The sequence below is a fragment of the Vidua macroura genome, chromosome 5 (genome assembly GCF_024509145.1).
Source record: "Vidua macroura isolate BioBank_ID:100142 chromosome 5, ASM2450914v1, whole genome shotgun sequence".
Taxonomy (NCBI): Eukaryota; Metazoa; Chordata; class Aves; order Passeriformes; family Viduidae; genus Vidua; species Vidua macroura.
In genome coordinates this window covers 5,696,108-5,719,433 of record NC_071575.1, presented here as the reverse complement: position 1 = coordinate 5,719,433, position 23,326 = coordinate 5,696,108, and the positions used below count along the sequence as shown (strand labels likewise).

Below are 23,326 nucleotides of genomic sequence, written 5' to 3'. Positions count from 1 at the left end.
ACCAAAGGGCAAGGGGCAGAGGCTCCGTCGAGGGCCGGGGGTGATGGCAGCCAGCCGTGATGCCAGCGGTGACTCCAGCCGTGATTCCAGCCGTGCTTCCAGCAGCTACCCGGCAGGGGCAGCGAGCGGCGGGGGCGGCCCCGAGCCCGGCCGGGATGAGCAGCAGCGCCCGGCGCTGCGGGGGCTGTTCCCCACTTTAGGAGCTGCCTAAACACAAACAGAGCAGTCTAGAAAGTTTACAGGATAAATACTGTTTATTCTCTAAAGGGCGCACAGTGAAGCTTGCCACAAGCCACGCTCAGGTGTTAATAACTTGCAATCTTTTATAGAGCAAAACTCACATGGACCCGCCTATCTAATCCACGCTCTCCGCCTACCTAATGCATATTTATCCGGTGATGCAATCTTACGCAATGCTTCAAACACAAGGTTGTTTCCTTCATTAAGCAACTCGTATTGTAGAAGTTATCTGACACCATCAGTTGCGTTTACACAAGGTGAGACAACCCAGCCTGGGGACAGACAATTCAGCTCGGAGGCATCAAGGTGACCTCGGCCGCGAGGAGCGGGGGGGGAGCGGCCGGATCCACATCCGGGTGAGGCCGCGCCGCCGGGGAGCGGGGACGGGCCGGGGCAGGCCGGCCGGAGCGGGCGCTAGTCCCGGCTGGGTCACAGCCCTGCCAGGCCCGGGTCACAGCCCTGCCAGGCCCGGGTCACAGCCAGGAGCTGCGCTGGCCGAGCAGGAGGTAGAGCCCGGCCGGAGCGTGGCTGCGGGGATGGGCGCTTCGAGGTCCACCTGCCGCCATTCTCCTGCCTCCAACTACTTGCAGCTCCATCTCTTTTCTCCTGCCTCCACCTGCCTTCACTTGCCCTCACCTGTCTCCTCCTGCCTTTTCCTGCATTTTCCTGCCTTTTGCTGCCTTTTTTTCCCACTTGAACCTGCCTTCTCCTTCCTTCATCTGCCCCCTCAGCTGCCTGCCCTGCCCGAGCCCTCCCTGTGCCGCAGCGCTGACAGCCGCGTGTGGCGCTGGTGATGCCCTTAATGATGGGGCACAAGGGTCGCTACAAAAGGGGATTTTAGAATTAGTTCAGAGGAGCAGCAGGGGCTTGCTTCCCTGCGCCACATTCCTTCTCTGCACCAGAAAATTGGTGTCTCTATCAACAGGAGAACCCTTGGAGTAGGTCTCTAGCCCAGAGGTTTGGAAATCCTGGCTATGAGTTCTTTGCTCTTATGCCTCCAAAGCCAAACTGTACATGACCAAGTTTTCAAATGCTGTCCAGAATCTTTTAGTTGTGAAATACCCTGCGTGATTTTTCAGAGGTGCGTGGGCACCTAGTATCTGTTACTATAAATGGAGTTAGGTGTTGAAGTATTCCTGAAAATCTCTCAGAATCTTCAGGCATCTAAACCACTTTATGTAAATCTGGTCTTCAAAGACTTTCGGAGTTTTGAGGCTTCTGGTCTGTGTAACAGGGTTGATTGTGTCGTCTTGATACCTCAGCGCCCGAGCCCACCCTTCTGCTCTGGGATATTGTCACGATGAGCTCTGCCTGCAGCTTTGGTTCTTGTCACGAGACTCTCGTTTATCTCATAAGCAGTTTTTCTTTTCTGTCTTAGCAATTCTTTTTGCCTATCAATTGCACGCCGTGACCGCATCTTTTGCCACCTTACTGCAGCGTTTTAGTGGAACTTTGGGTAGGGTTTGTTACAGTGCTTGAACACCTGTTTCATTAGACCTGCCTAATAGTTTTTGTTCTCAGCACTTCCTGGCTGTTTGCCTTTCTGTTCTTCAGATTTTGCTCTTCCACATATATTTTTTGAATATATGACCATGATCTGAGCACCTCCACATCCACGGCTTGACTGTCTAAAGTAAATGTTGATGCAAGTGTTGTAATTACTTCCTTGTTTTTCCTTCAGGGGCTATCAGTTTCTCACTCCTTAACACTGGAAACAGACTGCTGGCCATCCTCAAACACAGACTGCAGGGCAGACAGTGTCTGTTGAGTGCAGTAGTGATCCTCATGCTGGTAGGATCTGAAAGAAGAAAATCACAGTAGAGTTCAAACAGGTGATGCTTGGAAGCTCAATGAAGGATAGATAATCCCAGTGCCTTTTTTCAGAGCCTCTTAAAGAGATTTTTAAGCATATTTTGAAAGGAAGACAATTAAATACAGGAGATAAGTTTATCTGCTCTGTACCTCAATGTGTCTGTGTGAATTGTTCCACCAATAACACTTTCTTGCTGTTAGTCTGGGACATTGAAGCTGAGATGGTGTTTTACTGTAGCTCAGCTGAGGGGATGGGTGGGTCATGTGCACAACAGACTGAGACAATTGGCATTAAAATAGGGTCTGTCGCCTTTGGATTTGTTTTCATCCAAATCTTTCTCTGACCATTGCTATAGTTAAGTTTAAGGCTTCCTACCAGTTTGATTCTACCTGGAATGGTTGAAAACTGAGCATACCAGGTGACACATTTGCTTTTGTCATGTTCACACAGAAACCTCCACGAGGATTTGGAGACACGGTGATCAGACCATGCCTCACTAGAACTCCCAGTGCAGTTTTAGTTCTTTTGCAATTGATTAGGAGCTCCTTGACTGTTTTCTGCATGTCTTTGAAAACAACCATGGGCTGTTGGGCCAGCTCCTTCACATTTATTTTCAAGTGACACAGCTACTGCCAGAGCTTGGTGAAGGGTATCTGCTGTCTAGGCACTGTTAGCTGCTTCTGTGGTGTCAGGCTGATGACAACCACACAGATTTAGAGATGCCAAAATGCAGTTATGCTATGAAGCATATTTCTGCTCCAGGGGAAGAATTGGATCGCAATTTTAAGGGCAATAACTCCCCAGATGTTTACGGAACTGCTGAGACAGATGCCTAAGCGTGGTGTCTCTCTGAGGCCTTGGCTGGGTTCCTACTGAAAACCCAGCTTCCAGGAAAGCTTGCAACACCAAACGGGGAAAGGTTTGTGGTATGATGGAAACACACCTTCTGTGAGTCCTTAAATGAAAAGTTCACAGTGCCTTCCTGCCCATGTTCAGGTACACGAGGTGGGATTTGTGTGTGCAGGGCCCGATATCCTCACGTGTGGTGTAATCTGCTGCTGTCCATCTGTGCAGTGCTTCATGCTCAAGTGCCCTTTCAGGGAAGTTCTTTCTGCTCAAGGAAAACTAATTTGCTTATAATAATAAAGAGAAAAATTCTTGTTAAACCAGTTTTGATACTCAGAATTTTTCAGCTGTGTTATTTTGTTTGTTTGCTTGCTTGTTGCTTGCAGTTTGTGTAGGGCTTTCACCTCAGTACACTCCAAGTCTCAGGCTACAGACTCTTAAATTTTAAGTTATGTGGAATAAATCTACCTCTAAGTGCAGTGTAAGTGGCAGATCATCTAAAAAGTGTTTCAAGGTGACTTTCAGGCACTGTATTTTAACATCTGTTACGTTTCATTACTTTGTTACTTTGAAGTTTGTAAATGTAAGAATGCATCAGAAATTCAAAGTGCAGGACTTGTTTTTCTTTTTTCTACCTCATACTTCTAAAGACTTAAGATTTATGTGGGAATAATCCCTGCTGGTGTTAGTAAAAATAAATACCTTAAATTTGAAGGTTGGATATATCTTTTCTGATAAGGCCTCTTGCAACCCTAATCTTCCCTCATCACTTTGCATCCTTTAAGCAAAGGGATCTGCTCTCTAGACCCGAGTCTCCAGAAGTAGTACTATTTTTACATATAAAAATTAAGTAATTTGTAATTTTCTTAATGTAGAACTGTATTATCTAAAATTTCTTGGCGTACAGTGGGATTTGCATTACTTTGTCCTGAAACGTTGGGATTGGCTAATGTGAAGAATTTTGCTTTTCTGACATAGCAGGCATTTTTTCCTTTTCATTGTTCAGTTGGCAGATTTATTTTAGGTGTGACTGAAATGAATTCTGGGGGTTCTGTCCACTCTTTCAATTAAACCATTAAAATGTAAATTCCATTCTAGGGAGTGGTTGGAGAAACAGAATTACGTACCCATAAATTTCTTTCTAAGTAATCACAGAGGACTTTCTGAATTAAGAAAAAAGTTAATTAAATTTTATTACTTACACATACAAGAGGCAATGGATGTTCCTCAAGAGGTTTTCAGGGATGTAATTTTTACAGAGTTTTTCTGCAGTTTCCCATCAGATTTATGTGACATCTGTGTCTGTGTTGGCGTTCATGAGGCTAAAATTTCCTGTGATCACCTTGTTACAGACACTGCCTAGTAAATTTTCCCATCCTTTGAATAACAGCTAGAGGAATGAGTGTAATATTTATAAAGTCATTTTGGATCCTCAGAAAGAGAAATATTATATAATTTCTATATACCTATATAATGCCCATAAGAGAAAAGCAGGTTTTTCTATTTGTCATTGGAATGATAAAAATGCATTCATTTGAATGTCTATCAGTGAAGAATTTGGAAATGGATTTAGCTTAAAAATATGTCTTGTGTTATATTTGCAAAAGTTCTAAGTTTTAATTTTAAGAAAATCAAGCATGTCTAAACTATAGTGCTGATTTAGTACAAAAAAAAAAACTAAGAAAGACCTAAATCTCAAGCAGTTTGTAGAACTCGGAGGTCTTTAAAAACCTTCCACTCAGTGAAAATGATATAGGGATAAATCCTGATTTTTAGGGCTCCCATGAACAACTGTGGTAAGTTTTAGAATATAGAGTTTTCACCTACTGAGCATTTTCCTTGATTAAAGAACCAAATTTGAACTTCTTTAGCTGATAACATATGGCATCATAATACTCAGATATTAATACTCAAATATTCAATAGGCAAGTCTTCACTAGCAGTGAAACATAAGTCAGGTTCAGACCCTTTCTTCCAAAGACCCTTCAGACCCATTCTTCCATAGACTCCAGGAATATTCCTCTCATTTTAGTGCAATCCTGGAAAAGATGGCAAATTTCTGTTTTTATCAACACATAAATTGATTTTAGGTGCCTGTGCAAGAGTAGTGATTGGAGCTGTTTCCTTTCAGAAAAAGTAATTAAAATATTTAATGCTGATAGCAGAGGTGGTACCAAATCGAGACTTTTGCTTCTCTTCATCTTCTGGATTATAAGGCTGTAGCAGATCAACCAGAGCAATCTCTGCTGGAGGGTAGGTTGCTTGTAGGAATACAATTGGAATCTGGCACTAAGGGCTGACAGAATTTAAAACTTGATATCTTTGTAAACGATGGATTTAGGGTGTGCAAGCACATTTTGAAGTGCAAAACATCCAAACTCAAATTATTCCAGTGTGAAAAGCAGTAATTTCAAGGCTGTAGCCTTGGATCTGTTACTGGAGCTGTTGCTTTTCCTTCAAGAAAGGACTTAAAAAGGGATTTAATGTGCTGTGTTATTTATAGAAAAGCAGTTCACAGGGGCATTGCTATCAGTGTTTGAGCGTGCTGGATGATGGGGTTTCATTTTTGTACATGCTGGAGTATTGCACTCTGGCTATGAACCACTGCATTCATGAGAGCTCTCAGCACGGCCACACCAAGGCACTGCATCTTTTGATCTGAGCAGAAGATGAAAAATTCACCAATGGCAATCATCTCTCTCAAGTGACAACAAGCGTGAATGAAAATGGAGTGGAAATTCCATACTTCAGTACAGCTATGATCGAAGGCATGTCCTTTGAGGAGCAGCCAAGGACTCTGGGATTGTCCAGTTTGGAGAGAGGGAGGCTGAGGGGTGCCCTTCATGAGGGTGGCCAGGCAGGGCAGAGGCTTCTAGGTCGGTGGTCGGTGCCCCAGGCGTGCCATGTCTCGGAGGCACTTGGACAATGCCCCTCCTCATGTGCTCTGACTTTTGGTGAGGGGTCAGGCTGTTGGACCAGATGATTATTGTAGGTCCATTGTAGCTGGAACTATTCTGTTCTGTGAACGCTCTGGGGAGAGGATGCAGCTGTGGGAGAGGATATTGAATAAATATGAGCTGAAAGGGATGACAGATGCTTGCTCTAAGCTGTGGACATTTCAAGAAAATCACTGCTGTAGACATCCTGGCTGTTGCACATGTGCTTTTGGACACATCAGCTGGAGGCAGAAGAAATCTGGAAGAAGGTGAACGGGTTTAGAGGTGCTTCATCAGGTAATAACCATTCTCACAAAAAGAGAATATAATCTGCAGCGAAACAGGTTGCTTAACCTAACGCTGGAAGTAGTTTAACATTAAAAACCCAGCTGAACAAACCCCCTTCGTCTGGGAAGCAGAAACTAACAATCCATTACATCAATTCATGAGCAATTTGATCTCAATATACAAGATTATGAAAGGATTCTTTGTAACAACCTTACAAGCCTTAAAATTAGAAGCTCCTAAGTAATTTTTTTTGTCTCCTTCCTAAGTGATTATATTCAAGTGAAATGATTCCACATAAAATTAAAAGATTCAAAATACAAAACTTCCAAAGGTTTAGAAATTAATTTGTCATCTAAACTTCCATTAGATTGTAAATAAATAAATGTACTAAATATTAGGAGTTCATTCTGTGTTTCCTTAATGTTTATTCTGTGTCTCTTTAAGGTTTCTGAATAAAGTGAATGCAGGTAAAAGCTATCTAATATTCTGTGTATTGTTGTGAAAACTTGGTCTTGTAGTTCTTTATACCGAAATACTTTGCCAGAACCCACTGCTAGAATTTTTTTATTTACAGAAAGATGGAAATGCTTTACTTTGAATTTGTTATAGTATCCATTTATATTAAATACCTATGTTTTCATTTAAGTATCTTCTGTTTATTGCAGAACACACTAATGTTAGGGGTTTTGTAAAAATTTCTGAGGAAGAGAGACCTACAGTCAAGTTCTTTGTGCTAGGCTTGCTTTTTTCAAAATTTTAACAACACATTACTGTGTTACCATTCTTGAGCTTAGTGTGTGTGTATAGACAGAAATAAAGTGGAAATCCTCTCTCTGAGTGTGTAGATTTAAATGGAAACTGAAATATTTTAGCGTGCATTTTCCAGTTAAGCTTTTAAAAGGACTTTCCATGGGGTGCAGCTTCTGAAATAGTGTGAGTTTCTGAAGAGGTTTCCACATGATGCACATGCCACAGTCAGCTTGCTTTTAGTTCATAAGCTGCCACAGTGAAAAATCAGTATCTTGGCCTGATCCACTACAGACTGAAGAAAAGTTGTACTTAGTTTGAAATCACGGAATTGTTAAGGTTGGAAAAGACTTTCAAGATGGTCGGGTCCAACCATTAACCTCACACTGCCAAGTTCACCACTAACCCATGTCCCCAGGTGCCCCATCCACACATCTTTTAAATGCTTCCAGGGTTGGTGGCTCCACCACTGCCCTGGACAGTCTTTTCCAGTGCTTGACCACCCTTTTGTGGAAGATATTTTTTTTCTCAATATTCCATCTAAACACCTCTTGGTGCAGCTTGAGGCTCTTTCCCCTTTTCCTGTCCCTTGTTCCCTGGGAGCAGAGCCTGACCCCCATCTGGCTGCACTGTCCTGTCAGGGAGTTGTGGAGAGCCAGAAGGTCCCCCCCAAGCATCCTTTTCTCCAGACCAAACATTCCCAGCTCCCTCAGCCACTCCATTCAGAACTCTCTGGGCCTGTTCACCCAGCCATTTATTTTACCCAGCAAAGAGTGCACAAGTTCAAGGCAGGAGCAGCCAGTTTCTCCAGGTGAAGACACTGGAAAAAGATAAGTTCTACTAAAGTGCAGGTAAAAAAATCCAAAGCCCTCATCCAAAATGCGGGTCATCTTGTCACAGATCAGGTCAGATCCTCCTTCCCTCTGTGTTTGTAGGTGGGAGGAATACTTGCTAATGTTCAGCCAACTGGGACCTGCCTAAATAGCCAGGACTGCTGGTTCATGGTCGGAAGTGGCTCTGTGGGCTCTCAGCAGCTTGCTCAGCACCCTGTGTGGATCCCAGCCAGCCCTGTAGATCTGTGTGTGTCTGAGAGGCACAGCAGCATCATCTTCTGGAATGTGGGGGTTCATTCTGCTCCCTTTCCCTCTCTTCCAGCTCAGGGCTGGCTACCCCTGGGACACCTGGTCTTGCTACTGAGGCCAAGACAGCACTAAGTACCTCAGCCTTTTCCTCATTCTTTCTCACTGTTATTTTCCACTGCTTCCAATGAGGATGGAGATTTAGCCCTCCTTTTCTTGCTGTTGTTTTTATAAAATCATTTTTGTATTGTCTTTTGTGGCAGTAACCAGGTTAAGTTTTAGTTGGGCTTGGGCTCTCTTGAATTCCTCCCTGCAGAACCTCATGCCCGCCTTGCAGTCCTGTTTCCCCTCTGCTGGGCTGGATTTCTAGCAGACACCCAGTAAAAGGGCCAGCAATCTTAAGACTTCCCCCAGTCCTTTAGAGAATATTTCACCTGTCCCCATCCTGGCTGGGGAGGCTGTAGCACACTCCCACTGGGATATCTGCCTTGTTCACCTTTCCTCTGATTTTTACCCAAAACACTTTCTGCCCCCACCTCCCCTTTTTTCTTTTTTTTTTTTTTTTCTTTTTCCCCTCTGGACAAGCTTCTGCACATTTGTTTAGCACTGATGGACAATAGCATTGTAAACTGACTCTGGAAGGGGTCTCAAAAAATGAGTTTAAAACCACTTTTGTTTAATCCACTTAGAAATGATTCTTACAGAAATTTAGGGTGAATCACAGTGTGATGAATGATAAAATGAGATACTGATACTCTGAGACCAGACTAACATTATTAGGAGCTAAAAAATAGGTTCTGCTTTGGGACTTTCATAAATACTTTTCCTAATTAAAGAGTGCTCAAAAAGTGTGTGATACAGCTATTTAACTTCCATCAATATTGAATGTACCTGGTATTTAGTTAAATTATCCTTACAAATTACTTATGAACTGCCTTTAATGTTTAGAAAGAGGCCTGACTTGCCCTCTTGTTGGCGTTGAAAGAACAATATTGGTTTAAGAATCTTTTAAGCGGAGATGAGACAAGAACTAATATGCTTGAAAATTTCAAAAACTGAGTCAAATTGTACTTATGTTTGGAAACTATTTCATTTAAATTGACTGTGTGCCCTGAAGACTTTGCTATACATAGATCCTTTTGTTTTCCTGTCTGAAAATAAGTGTGTTCTTTGTCTTTCTCTTTATACATATACCTATATCTAGGTGCACACACCTGTGTTGCCCAGTGGTTTTTCCACAGTAGAGCAAAGTCAGGAGTTGTTTTTTTGGGTTTTATTTTGTGTTTGCCTTTTTTTTTTTTCTCTTTTTATTATAATAAGCTGAAATAATGTATTTTAAATCCTTAGTACTTTCAGAGCATACCTTTAGAAGTTAACCACCAAATTTATGAGGGACCAAGGTAATACTGTTAGAAAATGAACTTCTCAGTAAAAGGTTTCAAAATGTTTTTACAAGATACTGGCTTGCTTAATTGCCTTCATGTATTCCAGAGTGTGTTTAAGAAAGATGGAAGAGATTAATTTATTGAGTTATTGTGATGTGAACTGTATTAAAGACATGTTTTTAGTAAAATAGTGAATACCGAGTAGCAAGAGTACTCAAAAATAGTTACAAAAATGTAAATCACTTTTTACAAATTAAGATCTACATGTATTATATGTAAAACACACTCAGAAATGAAGTAATTCTCCTTCTAACATACTTGAATATTTTTTCTTTAAAAAAAAAAGGAAAAAAGTTAACAAAGTTGTTGCAAAAGCAGAATACATTTTGATTTTAAATGGTTGTCTTCCAGTAATGTCTATGCTAAAATCTTTCCTACTGCCTGGACAGGTGTAAAATGCACCATAATCTGATCAGAGTCTCTAGTTAATAAATAAGGGTTTTGAGTTTTTTTTAAAAAAATATTTTTTTATGTTAAATTTTATGTCAACATTGAATCCCATGGAAAAATTATTGTATTTTAAAAATTATGTGTATTTAACCTGGTTTAACTTGACATGACTGCAGAACACGTGAAGTCAGTAAAGCTAACAAAGGATGGAACACTTGACAGTGTCTTTGGTACAGCAGGGTCTAATGATTAGTTTTTGCTTATTAATCCAGTCCAGGTTCCTCCATAAGGTTTGAATTATAAACCCACACACCAAATAAAAAAGTGAAGGAAGGCTGAAAGGAGACCAACAGTCTCAGAGTTGAGTTTAGTTCTAGTCTTAGGCGGACTAGAATAGGCAGCTTCTGGTCAGAATTCTGGTGCCAGGCAGCCAGGCTCCCTCCAGCAGCTGCTGTCATGAAATGCACTGGGTTTGAATTTCTTAAAATTATTTTGGCATTTTAAAGGGGTTTTCTTTGTTCCTATTTAGTGAAATGCTTTACAATATTAATTTTCTGTGTAAGTTGTGCAATGTGCAATATTTGTCCTGGGGAAAGTTGTAATTTGATGATAGGAATGACCTATTAATTATGAGTGAAGGAAGATGTGAGCTTTTCAATTGATTTTTTTTTTTTACAATCATATATTTTAGAAGATGGCTGGATTAACTTGAGGTTGGCCATTCACCTACATTTCTTTGTCAAAGCCTCTACAGAAAGTTATAGTTACCACCTGAAACTTTAAATTGCTAAATGTGTTTTTTTTGTTGTTGTTTTTTTTTTAATTACTATTGAGTGTAAGTGTAGGACATTAATGGTTATTGTTGTAATATTCAAGTTCTTTCTTGCTGACTTTAGTCAAGCAGAACTTGTTTTCCTTGGGAATTTTGCTGACTGAAGACTATGTAATTGCCCAGTAATTAACATAGTTAAAAGATATCACTCTACATGTAGTTTGCACTTTGGAACCTGAATGTTCTGTTGGTTTTTGCAGCATTGCCAGAAGGGATACTTTTGCATAGTAATTTCTGAATAAACTTCAGTAGTTCTCTTTAAACAGTGCTGGTTTCAAAAGCCATTAGGCTCTGTGAATATGTAAAGCCCTTGTTACTCTAAATAATTCTATGAATTCCCAAGTATATTATTTCTAATTTCACTGTGTACTTGTATAAATAACTGTCCACTACAACTTATTAATGTTTTGTTCTTGTACATGTATTCTACATGCATGGAAGTTTTATACTTTAGGATGAGTATCTGTTAGGCATGCATTTACTTCCAGTTTAGCAAAGGTCTTAGAGGACTTACAAAATTGTGGTTTAAAATAAATTAGCTGGGAGAAGGAACAATTGGTTTCTTTTAAACTGGGAAGATGTGGAGCATTTTGGTTTTGTCTGGTTGTTTGGGGTTGGGAGGGAATTTAACTCTTCCTGAATGAGAAATAATTTTTTCTTAATTGTTAACTGACATGTGATATTCTTGGAATGTGCTCTTCTCATTTACTTGGTCCTTAAATGTCCTAGTAACTCACTGAGTATGGAACCTCTTAGGAAATGTCTCCCGCTTTCTGAGAAGGGCCTGGTAAGTCTGACAAATCTTTGTCTAAAGCTTTGGGCCTAGAGAAGAGCTGTATTCTAGAAATGTATAGTAGGCATAAAGAATCAACCTGAAGTGATAAATTATTTTAAAGTATTGTGATCTGATTAAAAGAAAATAATTTAGGTGTTGAGCTCAAATCCTGTTTTCACTCTGGCCTGTTATGGAATCTCTGTTTGCAGCTCCCTCAACGTGTTACAAAGGCATTGATGGCACTCAGCTCTTTCTGTGAGAAATAAAGATTCTATATTTTTTGATTGCAACAGAGAACATACAATTGTGATAATATCCATTTGGTCAAAGGTCATGTGGTGAAAAGTGTTGTGTTGCATGCTTAGGAGCAGACCAAAAACTAAGATGAAAAAAAAGAAAGATAATGTGCACAGACATTCTAGCAGCAGTGTTTGTGGTTCGAAAGCACATTTGCATTTTCATTTTACTTATTTATGACTTGGGGGTTGGCCAATGTGAAACCTCTCCAGTTTGCTTCGTAAGAGTCGTGTGAAAAGGAATTTTAAGTCGCGTCATGAGTTGCTTCTTCAGGAACTGAACCATCTCTTTGGAGAGCGTGGAAAGTCAAGTTAATCTGCTTAATATGTGAACAAAAAGTGATCAAGCCTTCTTTTTTAGTAAAGGGAGAAAAAGGTGCAATGATTATGCATTATTCTTTCTGTGTACGAGGGAGAGTAATATCTCCATTTTCTGCTTCTAACAGTGTATCTAGAGCTTGCAAACAAAGGATTAAAAGGGATTTTTAAATGACCACTTGTGTTGTATTTCAGTTTTTGCATTAAACTTACATAAAATCTGAATTTCTAGTAGATGATTGGGGCAAAATGAATATTATTAGCATTTTTTAAGGTTTTCTTTTTCAAGATCAACAACCGAGTCATATAAAATCAGAAGGATTTGAAAATCTGAGACATAATGTCATATCAGAGAAATAGCTTAGTATCTTTTTTCTTGCCTGAAATGAGTACCTTTCCCTGTGAGAGGTGCTGTACTTTAAGAGTTTGGAGGAAGCTGAGGGGAGTTGTTTTATTAAATGGAAAAGTGAGTCTTCCAGTCCATTAGGAGACATAGAGGAATGATAAGACAATGCTGTGTATTTTTATTTAGTACATTCCTGTCGTAAATAATATATTTATTTAGAATAATCCTGTCTTACCATGTGCTGCTGATTTTGTGGGATTTTTTGGTTCTTTGGGTTTTTTTTTTTTTAAGTATCCATGGTCACGTGTCAGCTTTTCTAACATAAGATTAGAATGATAACCTGTACATGCTGACATTTCACAGTTTTTGTGAACTGTCTGTATGTAAGTTAAAGAGTATCTTTTTCATAATATTTAACTATCAGGTGTACTGATTATCCTTTATATTTAAACCTTTACTATCTTATTTTACTTTTAATTAAGAGAAAAAAACCTCATTGTTAAGTGCTTAACAAGATGATCTACAGAATTTTTAAAGCTTGTGGGTTTTTTTTTTCTTTTTTTTACTTTAAAAATTCTCTTTCTCATGAAGGAGTGTTGGTTTTTAGAATAAGTGATTCACTCAGCATCAGATTTTCTTAGGCAGTGCATTGTGCCAAAACCTGGTATTACCCTGGGTTTGGTTTTGTTTAGCTGGGTTTTTTTACTTTTTATTTTCCTGTAAAGCATATATTCCTTCTTAATGTGATAGATCTTGAGCACTCTTTTCATAACATTAATGACATTTATTAGTGCAAGTTACCACACATCCATATGAGCACGCATTCAAAGACCTAGATTTTTGTTTGACATGTTGTTGTATTAAATTGTGTTGCTGTGATGCTCTTACTGTTACTAAGGTTGTGTCAAACCTTCTATTTTCTCATACCTGTTCTGTGACAAAGTTCGCTTGAGGCAGAACTTGGTGCCTTTTACTCTTGGAAAGCTTCTCCGTTGTGCAGACACCTCTTTTTAAGTTCTGTTAAAGTGTATTACTGTGATTTGCAGGTAAAAAGAATTGATTGCATTTGCTAATTCTGCTTATTAACAGTAACATGGAGAAGCAGGAGAATTTCATTTGTCAGTCTGAGTTCTTGAAGCTCAATAATACTTTAAGTGGGAACGCATTTGAAACATGTGACCTTTTTTTTTTTTGCTTTTAAACCTCCATTTCTTAAGTTTATCAGACATGAACTGTAGAAGAAAGGCTACAGTTTGTTCTAGCATTCCCAAACTCTTAACAGGGGGTGTTTCTGTACCCTCTATTTGCTTCTAAGTAAAGAGATTCCATTTCTAAATCAGTGCTGTAGAAGAATCAAGAATACTGTTGGAGTGACCGGTTGCATGAAATTCTTGGAACTGATATCAACTCTTCTCTTGAGAGGGAAGCCCTGAATTACAAATGTCTGTTCAGAGGCTGAGAGGAAGATAAAGGCTGAGACTACTGAAACTGGCTCAAAGAGCCATTGATTCATTATGAAGCGTTAGACTTTTCTTTTTGAGAAAAAGAGTTGTTATTTGTAAATCTTCATGATCAAATAGTACCATTTAATGATTCCTAGGAAACGTTTTGAATAAATTAATGAATTTAACAAAGTAATTTATTACTTCCAAAGAAGCATCCCCATGCAGTTTTGCTTTCTTGTCAGGATATTTTTTTCCTTAAAGCCGAACGTTCACCTCAGTCTTTTTCAAGAAACATTTCTGTTGTGTACAAAGATTTATGTAAGACATTTATTCTTTGGACTCATGATGAAAATATTTCTTAGAAACATAAAATCATAGAATGGTTTGGGTTGGAAATAAGGTCAAAGCTCGTTCATTTCCAACCCCTGCCATGGGTAGGACAACTTCCACTAGCCCAGGTTGCTCAGAGCCCCATCCAGCCTGGCCTTGGACACTTCCAGGGATGGGGCAGCCACAGCTTCTCTGGGAAACCTGTGCCAGGGCCTCAGCACCCTCACAGGGAAGAATTTATCCAATCTAAAACCTCCTCTCTGTCAGTGTCACTCCAGGCCCTTGTCAATAGTCTGTCTCTGTCTTTCCTGTGGGCTCCCTTCAGGTGCATTTCAGTGGCTTTAACTCCTTTTATTCCTCCTACAGCAATGGAGATTCTAGGGCTACTCTTTCCTTTTCGTGCTCCTCCCTTGAGATTGGTTCTTCTGTCATCAGCAAACCCAGTCATAAACAATCTTGGACAGATGTTGGTAGTTATGAATACAGTTCAGCTGAAGAACAACGTCAAAAGTGGATTTACTTTTTCTTTTAATGATACTGTTCTGGATCAAACTGAATACATTGAAACATAGACCATCCATGGAAGGGGGATTTGGAAGTTTTCTAATCCAAACCACTGTGTAAAGCAGATCTGGTTAGAACAGGTGGGTCAGGGCCCTGTCCATTCAAATTCTTTGTGATTATCCTCAGGAATAATTCTTTGTGGTAGGGTAATTCTTCAGGGTAATTCCTTGTGATTATCCTCTGGTCCAACATGTTTGTGGGCAGCCTGTTCCAATATCTGGTCACAATTTTTTTACTATTCCAACTTCTGTCCTAAAGGTTTTGTCCTAATCCCAGTGCAGCTCTGAGAAGAGCCTGGCTCTGTCTTTTAGAGGTCTGTGTTCAATTTATGGGTTCCAGTAAAATGAGAGTTTTAGTCTAGTCTAGTCTCAAGTATGAGAGTTTTTAGTCTACCATGGTCACTTTTTCTCAAGCATTTGTGGGACTCATGGTCATCTTTGTGACCTAATTAGCACATGACAAGTCAGGCTTTTCTCACCTTTCTCTTTTTTTTTTGTTGTTGTTGTAGAATACAAACTAAATTCCAGACCTTCTGTTTATCATTAGTCCGAATCAGGTTTCAGAGATTGTTGTTCTGGATGTGATGTTGATTAATTATACGTATTGCCTGGCTGTACTTAACACAAATGTTTAATTCCAGTTTAATTCAAACTGCTTTCTGAGATTTTTTGGAGGTGGATGGGGAGAAGTCTTGGCAAAAGGAAAAGGATTTCCTCCAAGGCAGAGTATGCTTGAATTGTATCCACTTTGCTAAAATTCTCACAGAAGTTTGTGTGCATTTTGTAAAAATGTGTGGCTTTTTAAGTAAAAGGATATTTGTGATAGAGAAGCTTAGAGAAGACCAATAGAGAAATGTGAAAAATAGTTAACTGTGTGATTTCTTATTTTTATAAAGCAAAAACTAGCCTTTCTATGTTCTGGTCACAAGACACCAATTATAGGGAAGACTGAAGATCTAAGAAGGTAAAGACTGAAACTCTAGCCCTTGAGTTCCCGAAATTGTTAGAAGTAAGTCTTGGGAAAGATAGGTTCTGCAGGTATTGAAATATGCTGAATAATACCATATTTTAATATTTCTGCTGGAGTTTTTAATATTTCTGCCCAGTTTTTTGTTAGTTTCTTCTAGGATATGGTTGAAGAATTGACAGCTCTTGAATATGTTTTCCATACAAGCTGTGGTGCTGTGGGTTGTTTTTTTTTCCCCCCGCCTATGTCATAAGTGAATTTGAAAACCAGTACTTGCCCTCTCTATATTAGCTCTCAGAGCTCATTTTCCTCTTGTGGGTAAAAGCAGAACTCTTAATTTCTTTTTGTGTGGTTGTGTTTGAATTATGGAAGTGAAATGGACTTCAAATTTGTGCTTCATTGCTTTTTCCTGCTTTGCTCACTGTTTCAAAAAGCCAAAAGCTATATGCTGAAGAAGAGTGCCCTCAAATTCTAAACCACAAATTTTTGTGGAATTGATTTTGTAGCTTATCTTAATACCAGTTTTTGTGGAGTTTTGGAGGTTTTTTCTCATACGAATTCAGTACCTTGAAGATGAGAATATTATTTCTAACGATTATTCAAATTTATTTAATAAAGGCTATATGAAGATAAGCTGTTTATTTATACAATGTGGTTCTTTTTCCTTCTAAAAAGGCTTTTAACATTGGGAAAGGCAGTTATGGAAGTCTTACAAATTGTGTAAGATGGTCTTGGTAGATTAAGCTAATACAAACGCTGTAGCTTTTTCTGTAACTGTTTTGTTACTTGCAGCATTGGCATGTGAAAGTAGACTTATTTCAAAATTATTGGTGGTGCTAGGTGTGGAATATCACATCATAGGATATGGAATCTTACATGTTTTTTGCAGGATCTGGATCTTTCACTTCAGGGGTCTCCTGACAAAAGGACTAAGTGGTAAAAAAAGTCGTCCTTTCCGTCCTTTCCATCCTTTCCTTCCTTTCCTCCCTCCCTGGAGTCCTTCCTTCCTCACTGAAGTCTGTCCTTCCCTCCTGGAGTCCTTCCTTCCCTCCTTCCCATCTACTTTATAAATTCCATTTTGTGTAAATTGATCCTTGACTTTTATTGTCTCATTCCTTAGTGTGCTGTTCTCATCTCTAAGCATTGAAACCTTCTGAAAATCCTCAGAATAAATGGATCAATGGGTAGACCAGAAAGGTGAATAGGAAAAGAAAATTCTCTGGGTGCTTTCTCCACTGCTTGACTGCTGCAGCTTCTTAGACCAAAGTCTCAGTGCTTGCAGATATTCTGAACTTGACTGTGTGTGGCTTTAGGCAGTGCCAGAGCTGGCCTTGCTTTCACGTTGGGTTGCATGAGTTGTCCTGAGAGGCTTTGCAAACTAAATTGTGATTACTTTAATGTTGAGTTGCTTTATTTGGGCTGTGAAAGAAAATTCATTACAATGGGCCAGGCTTTAATTTTTTTCTTAAAAGAACCATAGATTTGAGTGGAATCAATTGTAATATAAGTAACTACTACTGCAAAATAAGAGGGCGTGCAACTGCTGACTTTTTTTGGTATTTTCTATTAGAAAAGTTTTAACATTATTTAATGCACTAAGTGTTTATTAAGTCAATACTGGAAGTGAATTCAGAGAATGATTTAGGTTAGAAAAGACCTTTAGAATCATGGAGTCCAACCATTAACCTCCCACTGCCAAGTCCACCCCTGTACCACATCCCCAAGTGCCACATCTACACATCTTTTAAATACCTCCAGGGACTGTGATTTAAGCACAGCCCTGGGCAGCCTGTTCCAGTGCTTGATGTTTTTGGTGAAGAAATTTTCCCTAATATCCAATCCAAACCTCCCCCTGGCACAACTTGAGGCCATCTCCTCTGCTCCTATCACTTTGTACGTTGGAGAAGAGCCTGACCCTCACCTGGCTGCACCTTCCTGTAAGGGAGTGGTAAGGACTGATAATATTCCCCTGAGCCTCTTTTGTTCCAGGCTAAATGAACCAGCCTCAGTTCCCAGGGAAAAATTGCTTTGACATGTTCTGTGTTGTCTTTTTTTTCCCCATAACCTTGAAGTATCTTAATTCACTGTGTGGGTGGGCAGGTCCCCTGTCCCCTCTTAAAATGAAGGTGGTAACAGTCCCTGTCACTGTTCCTTTCACTCTGGGAGGTGACCAGCACTCTGCTTCCTGGCAGGGCAGGTTTCCTACATGTCCCTTTTTTGTGATAGGATCCACACTGGAAGGTGATGGAGAACACTGGTGTTTTGGTGTTGCCTGCTTTTCACTGTCTTACGATGGGGTAGGACACACAGCATGCAGAATTGTTAGGGTTGTTTTTCTCCTGTAGGAAATTTTACAAATGCTCTAAATGTATTTTAGTTTCCATTATGCTTTGCCTTCATATTATGGTCTTTCTTGAGCTAGGTATCCATTGGGATATGTGTATTCTGTAATTAATTTTTTTCAATTAATGGCTTAGTAGCTATTTTAAGTTTTTAAGATGCCAAATGCTTATCCTGCAGCAGTAATTGGTATAGATTAGGAGGAAAGCCTGTGTCAGCTAAAAAGAAGGAAGTTTGTTCCTGAATTTTAAAATTTGTAAGTGGTATTTGGAGTTTTGGTGAAAAAGCCATGGGGAAAAATGCATATGAGATAGTTAGATCTTGGTGATACAGAAATTTATCATCTGCTCTGCTGTTTATCACAAACGTATTGCCACTGTACATGCTTTCTAAATTATGTCTTTTTAGTTTTGTTTTATTGGGGTTTTTAAGTTTTCTTTTTTTTTGTTTAACACCTCATACTTATCCTGAGTAGACTTTTTGGAACCTGCAGGTTTGGCCAAAGATTTATTCTTCAAATGCTGTGGTCTATGTTATGTCCAGTCAAGGGACAGCTACTAAGCCTGTCTTGGACTGAACACATTGGATGAGGCATTTATAAAACATAAGAATGAAAGTAAAACTGATAGGTTGTCATAGATAGGGAGATACCCTGGGGTTTGCCAGAAATACAAATACAGCAGCCCCACCCTCAGGCAGCTCCACACACATCATTCTGATGAAACAAAAAGTAGTATATTCTGTCAGTTGTTCCATTAAAATGTACAAAATTTGGCCTGAAACTCAAACTTACAGGCCAGATTATACCGAAATCACTTGATTTTACCTGGCAGAATCATGTATAGGTAATCTCTATTACCTAGACAAATTTAGATTATCAAGACTTGATTGATTTGAATTCTCACTAACCCGAGATGGATGTGAATGAGGAATTCTTCCTCATTCACCATTTGGTTTTTCCACCACTTTTGCCTTTTGGATATGAAGAATACCAGGATTTCTGGTGGGATTACAATGTTCTTTCTCCCCCTAACTGTTGGAATGGGAAAGAGGGGCTTTTTTTTTTTTTCCCAGCTTACATTTTCCTGCCTTATTTCTTGTGAATGGCTTTTGATTTTCCTATGTATAAAAACACACTTTTGGTGTGTCTGTCAGGTAAGCACATTTCACAAAGTTCTCATGACCTGTTTTAAGCTGCTGGCCAGGCTTTGGTGACTGTATTTGGCACAGGAAAGCTTGTGAGCTTCTCAGGTATGCACATCAATCTGAATAAATTCATCATGCAGCCTCACCAGCCACGCAGGAGAAAGTCTTGAGCAACCTCCTCTGAAATGCAGTGTTGACCGTGCTTTGAAAAGGAGCTTGGGTTGGATGACCTGCTGGTCTGAATTTTGACAGAATTTACTGTTCCATTTGGTGGATTCAAACTTGTTGATAAAACCTTCTCAAAATTCAGTGGCTTGCATATTCGTTGTCCATGGAAAGTTTCCTTCTTTTCACGGCATGTGACTGGAGAGCTTCTCAAGCTGTCCTTTTAGGACATGACTGTCTGAGAACTGCAATGTTTTGGAAATGACCTGGACTGGATGACCTACTGTGTCTTTTCCAACCATAATTTCTATGACTCTGTAATTTTGAGGTTGACTTCTTGTTGCCCAATTTTACAGTTACTTAATTCCAGTATCAGGCATATTTCAAGAGACCACATTTAGTCATGGTTAAGACTGTGTGGGTTGTTTTGTCTTTTTCTGTTATTTTTCAAATCCTGAAGATTGTCAGCATTTAATGTATTCTTTCCTATTCCGGTGCCACAAAAAATGTTCCTACCCTGTGAGGAAAGAAAAGTCTGATTCCTCATTTTGGAATAGATGGTTGATTAAAAGAACTTTCTTCCAGGTTTGTTACAGTTCTAAGGAGAGATGTTAGGCTACTTCTGTTGTTTACTTGTACCAGAAATGCATTTCCATCATGAGAATAAGGGATAGAATTGAGAAATTTTGTATTTGGTCATATTTTCAGCATTGTTATCAGTTAAATTTATAATGAGTTATTAATACATTTTTAGAGCTAAATGCACATGTACTTTGAGGACTATGAATGTCTCCTATTTTTTTTTTTCTAAACATTTCCTATAACATTGATGTGGCCCTTTTCCCTGCAGAAGGCTCCCTTTTATGCAAGAGATCATATTTTGGGAAATGCATTGCCTAGTAAGAACTCTTGCACCAACACTCTTTGAAGAGAACCTCAGCCTTTGAGTTTTTGAAGTGCCTTATATCAGCATCCCTCAGTATTTATTTCATGCTTTCTATCCTAATCTACTGCCTGCATATTTATGATACACGTTGAGTTTGCCAGTTTCTGGTATTTTTAGATTTTTTTTTTTTTTTTGTCCACAGCAATCAAAGCATGGAAACAAACCAGGATTTCATTTTGAAACAGAGGTGCATATACATGTATGAATATATATTATACAAACCAAAGAGCAAACAAACCTAGAATTCTCACATCTGGGGGAGAATCACTTGGCCTGGAATTCCTGTGGGATCTCTGAAGAACTGGAAATTGGAGGATTAGCATCTAGGTGTGAAAACATGATTGGTACTACAGAGACTTGCTTGGGGTTTGTTTATCTTTTATTTCAGTGGAGTGATATGTGGAATAATTCATAAATTAATCATGCTGTTACAGCCACAAAATGTCTGTGTTTAAAATTTGTGGGGAAAAGGTAATCTTAGGTCAGAATAGTCCTGGGATTGTTACCAGGCTTAAAAAACTGTATATGAAATGCAGTAAAAGAGATGATGGATTCAATAACAGGTTGCTCTCCAGTTTTTCTTCTGCCCTACATTCTTTTTCTCTATCAAAAATTCTGTTATATTTATGCATAGTTTCCTATAAATGTTCTTGAAGGAGAAATGGAAATCCTCACATGTTTTCCTTACAGGGCCTCTGTCTTTACTGCCTCAGGTCAGTGTTGTATTTGAAGAGAAATCAAAGTAGTTAATCACTTCTTAGAATATGATTTTACATATTTTCTATTTTTGTTTGCCTTTTATTTTTTTTAGAGACTGTCCATCTTAGCAAGCCTTTCCAAAATTGCTTTAATTCTTGTTGAACTCCTCTGAACTTGTTCCAGTTTGTGTTTTTGAAATACAGTGCTGAACGTACTTTCCCTGGTTGAGACATAAGCAGTTCCTGAGATGATGGGACTAATGTCTCATGCACTTTGTGGAGAAAATCTGCTTTGAAAGAACTTTGTGTAGAGCCTGTAAGACCTGTTGATGTGATACAGAATGTATCACAGGTAAAATGGATAAAATACCTGTTTGCCTTTCTAAAGGCTCACTTTCTCCAGCTGGCTGCTCTGCCTGCTGCCTGAATACTGGGTTGTGTAGTGATTGTGTCAATCACCAGTCTGGTTTGGGTGGTTTTTCCCAGAATGTGGCATGAATACAGCAACCTTCTCAGTTTGTGCTGTCTCCATCTGCAGTCCTGTGCTGTCCACACAATCTCCATCCATCATTTGTGAACACACATGCTGCATTCTTGAGCTGTATATTAAAGCTCTCAATGTTGATAGACTGCATGAATGTTTGACCAATTAACCTTAACACAGATTGGAAAAATACCCAACTACCTTCTTTCTCTCTTGGAAAATGAACCAGCACAAAACCCAACAGAAGCAAAGCCAACAAAACCCCTCGTACTCCCTAAAAAGATACTTAGTTCGTATTCCACATGAGGCTATTGAGCAACACTTCAATTTAGACAAATATTTTACTTACACTGTGATAGCAATGATTTATCATTGAATCACAGAGTGGTTTGGGTTGGAAGGGACCTTAAATATCACCCAGTCCATGGCAGGGGCACCTTCCACCAGAACAGGTTGCTTCAAGCCCCATCCAACCTGTCCTTGGACACTTCCAGAGATGAGGCAGCCACAGCTTCTCTGTGCCAGGACCTCCCCACCCTCACAGGGAAGAATTTCTTCCTGACATCCAATCTGAACCTACTCTCTTATAAACAGTCCCTTTCCATCTTTTCTGCAGTAAAGGAAATTTATCCAGCCTATAGACTGTTTTAACCAAAGTCAATTAGCTTTATAAACATTCTAACATCTTATAATGACCATAAAGGTTTTTTGGATCATCCTTCATTTACCTATCAGAATTACAGTATACAATACAGAATTACAATATATATTTTGTTAATACATAATATCTTTCTTTCAACAGCTTTGTATATCTTGAGTTAGTTTCATTAGCTGAGTAACTTAGCCTGCTTTTTTTAAAAAAGGAACTGCAGTTTAACTATAAATACATCCAAATGCCACAGAATTCAGGGCTACAAGTCAAAAATGCTGATCAGTTTGTAAAATCTTAATCAGTCCCTCCATGAAACCTAGAGACGGACCTCTGTGGTAGTAGAAAAATTTCCAGAAATTCACCACAGTCTTTTACCAAGCTGCAGTTTGTTCTGATGTTGCCAGACAGCTAAGAAGATATGGGAAAAGCAGGAAATCTTTTTGGATTTAATCACAGTGCTGATTTGGAAAAGCAACTTAACAATGGAAAATATTTTTTATGCTTTAAATCATAAACACAAAACTACACAAGGTCCATGGTAGTTCACAACTGCTTTAAGATAGATTGTTTTCATTATGAGTTAAGATAACCCTTCATTTTGGAATCTGGTAGTCAGAAATACTATTTCCTAGACATATTTATGTATTTATTTGTTTATTGTATATATAGATATCCAGACTAGATTATTTGATGGTTGTTGATTTGTTGAGATACTGGGGACCTGTTTGCTATACCTGAAATCTTTCAATATAACTTTTGGGTAACATCTTCCTACTTTCCTCTATGAGGAAGATTTTCCTACATTTTTACTTTCAAAAGATGTTGGACTATGTTCATGGGCAGCACTTATTTTTTCCCCTGAAGTTATTCAAATTCTGTTGTAAAACACCCAATATTTTGCATTTAACTCAATCTATAAAAAGCACTTAAGTGAGATCTTGCAGTTCTTGGCCTTGCATCCTCTGTGTGAAAAAGTTCTTATTTAGGCCCCTTGATCTGTTTTAGGACATACAAATGATGGAGACTTCAGGTAGACTGTGGAGATGAGACTGGAGGGAAGGACTGAATGCTTATTTCTGAGCAAGCAGGGGATGAGGTTATGAAAATGTTGTAAAATTAAGATTTCTTTTGTGTTCTAGTGCCTGCTGAAAGATGGATGATGATGACTTTGGAGGATTTGAGGTATGCTGTTTGGATAACTTTGCTTTGAAATTTAACAATTTTCAACTATTTTATGGA

General features: G+C 39.0%; 1 protein-coding gene across 7 annotated transcripts in view; it reads left to right on the top strand.

The window, feature by feature from the left end:
- Window positions 1-320: 320 nt before the first annotated feature.
- The window catches only part of CCDC91 (coiled-coil domain containing 91), a 114,447-nt gene continuing 91,441 nt past the window's right edge, over window positions 321-23,326 (top strand). For 4 of the 7 annotated variants that reach the window (XM_053978664.1, XM_053978665.1, XM_053978658.1 and 1 more), the window contains exons 1-2: window positions 321-497; window positions 23,227-23,269. In XM_053978664.1, the coding sequence (XP_053834639.1) occupies window positions 23,240-23,269 (30 nt within the window). In that variant the 5' untranslated portion in view covers window positions 321-497; window positions 23,227-23,239. Of the gene's footprint in view, window positions 547-567; window positions 597-635; window positions 747-23,226; window positions 23,270-23,326 lie in introns of those variants that run through there. The other 3 variants (XM_053978662.1, XM_053978661.1, XM_053978660.1) reach the window with 3 other exon arrangements.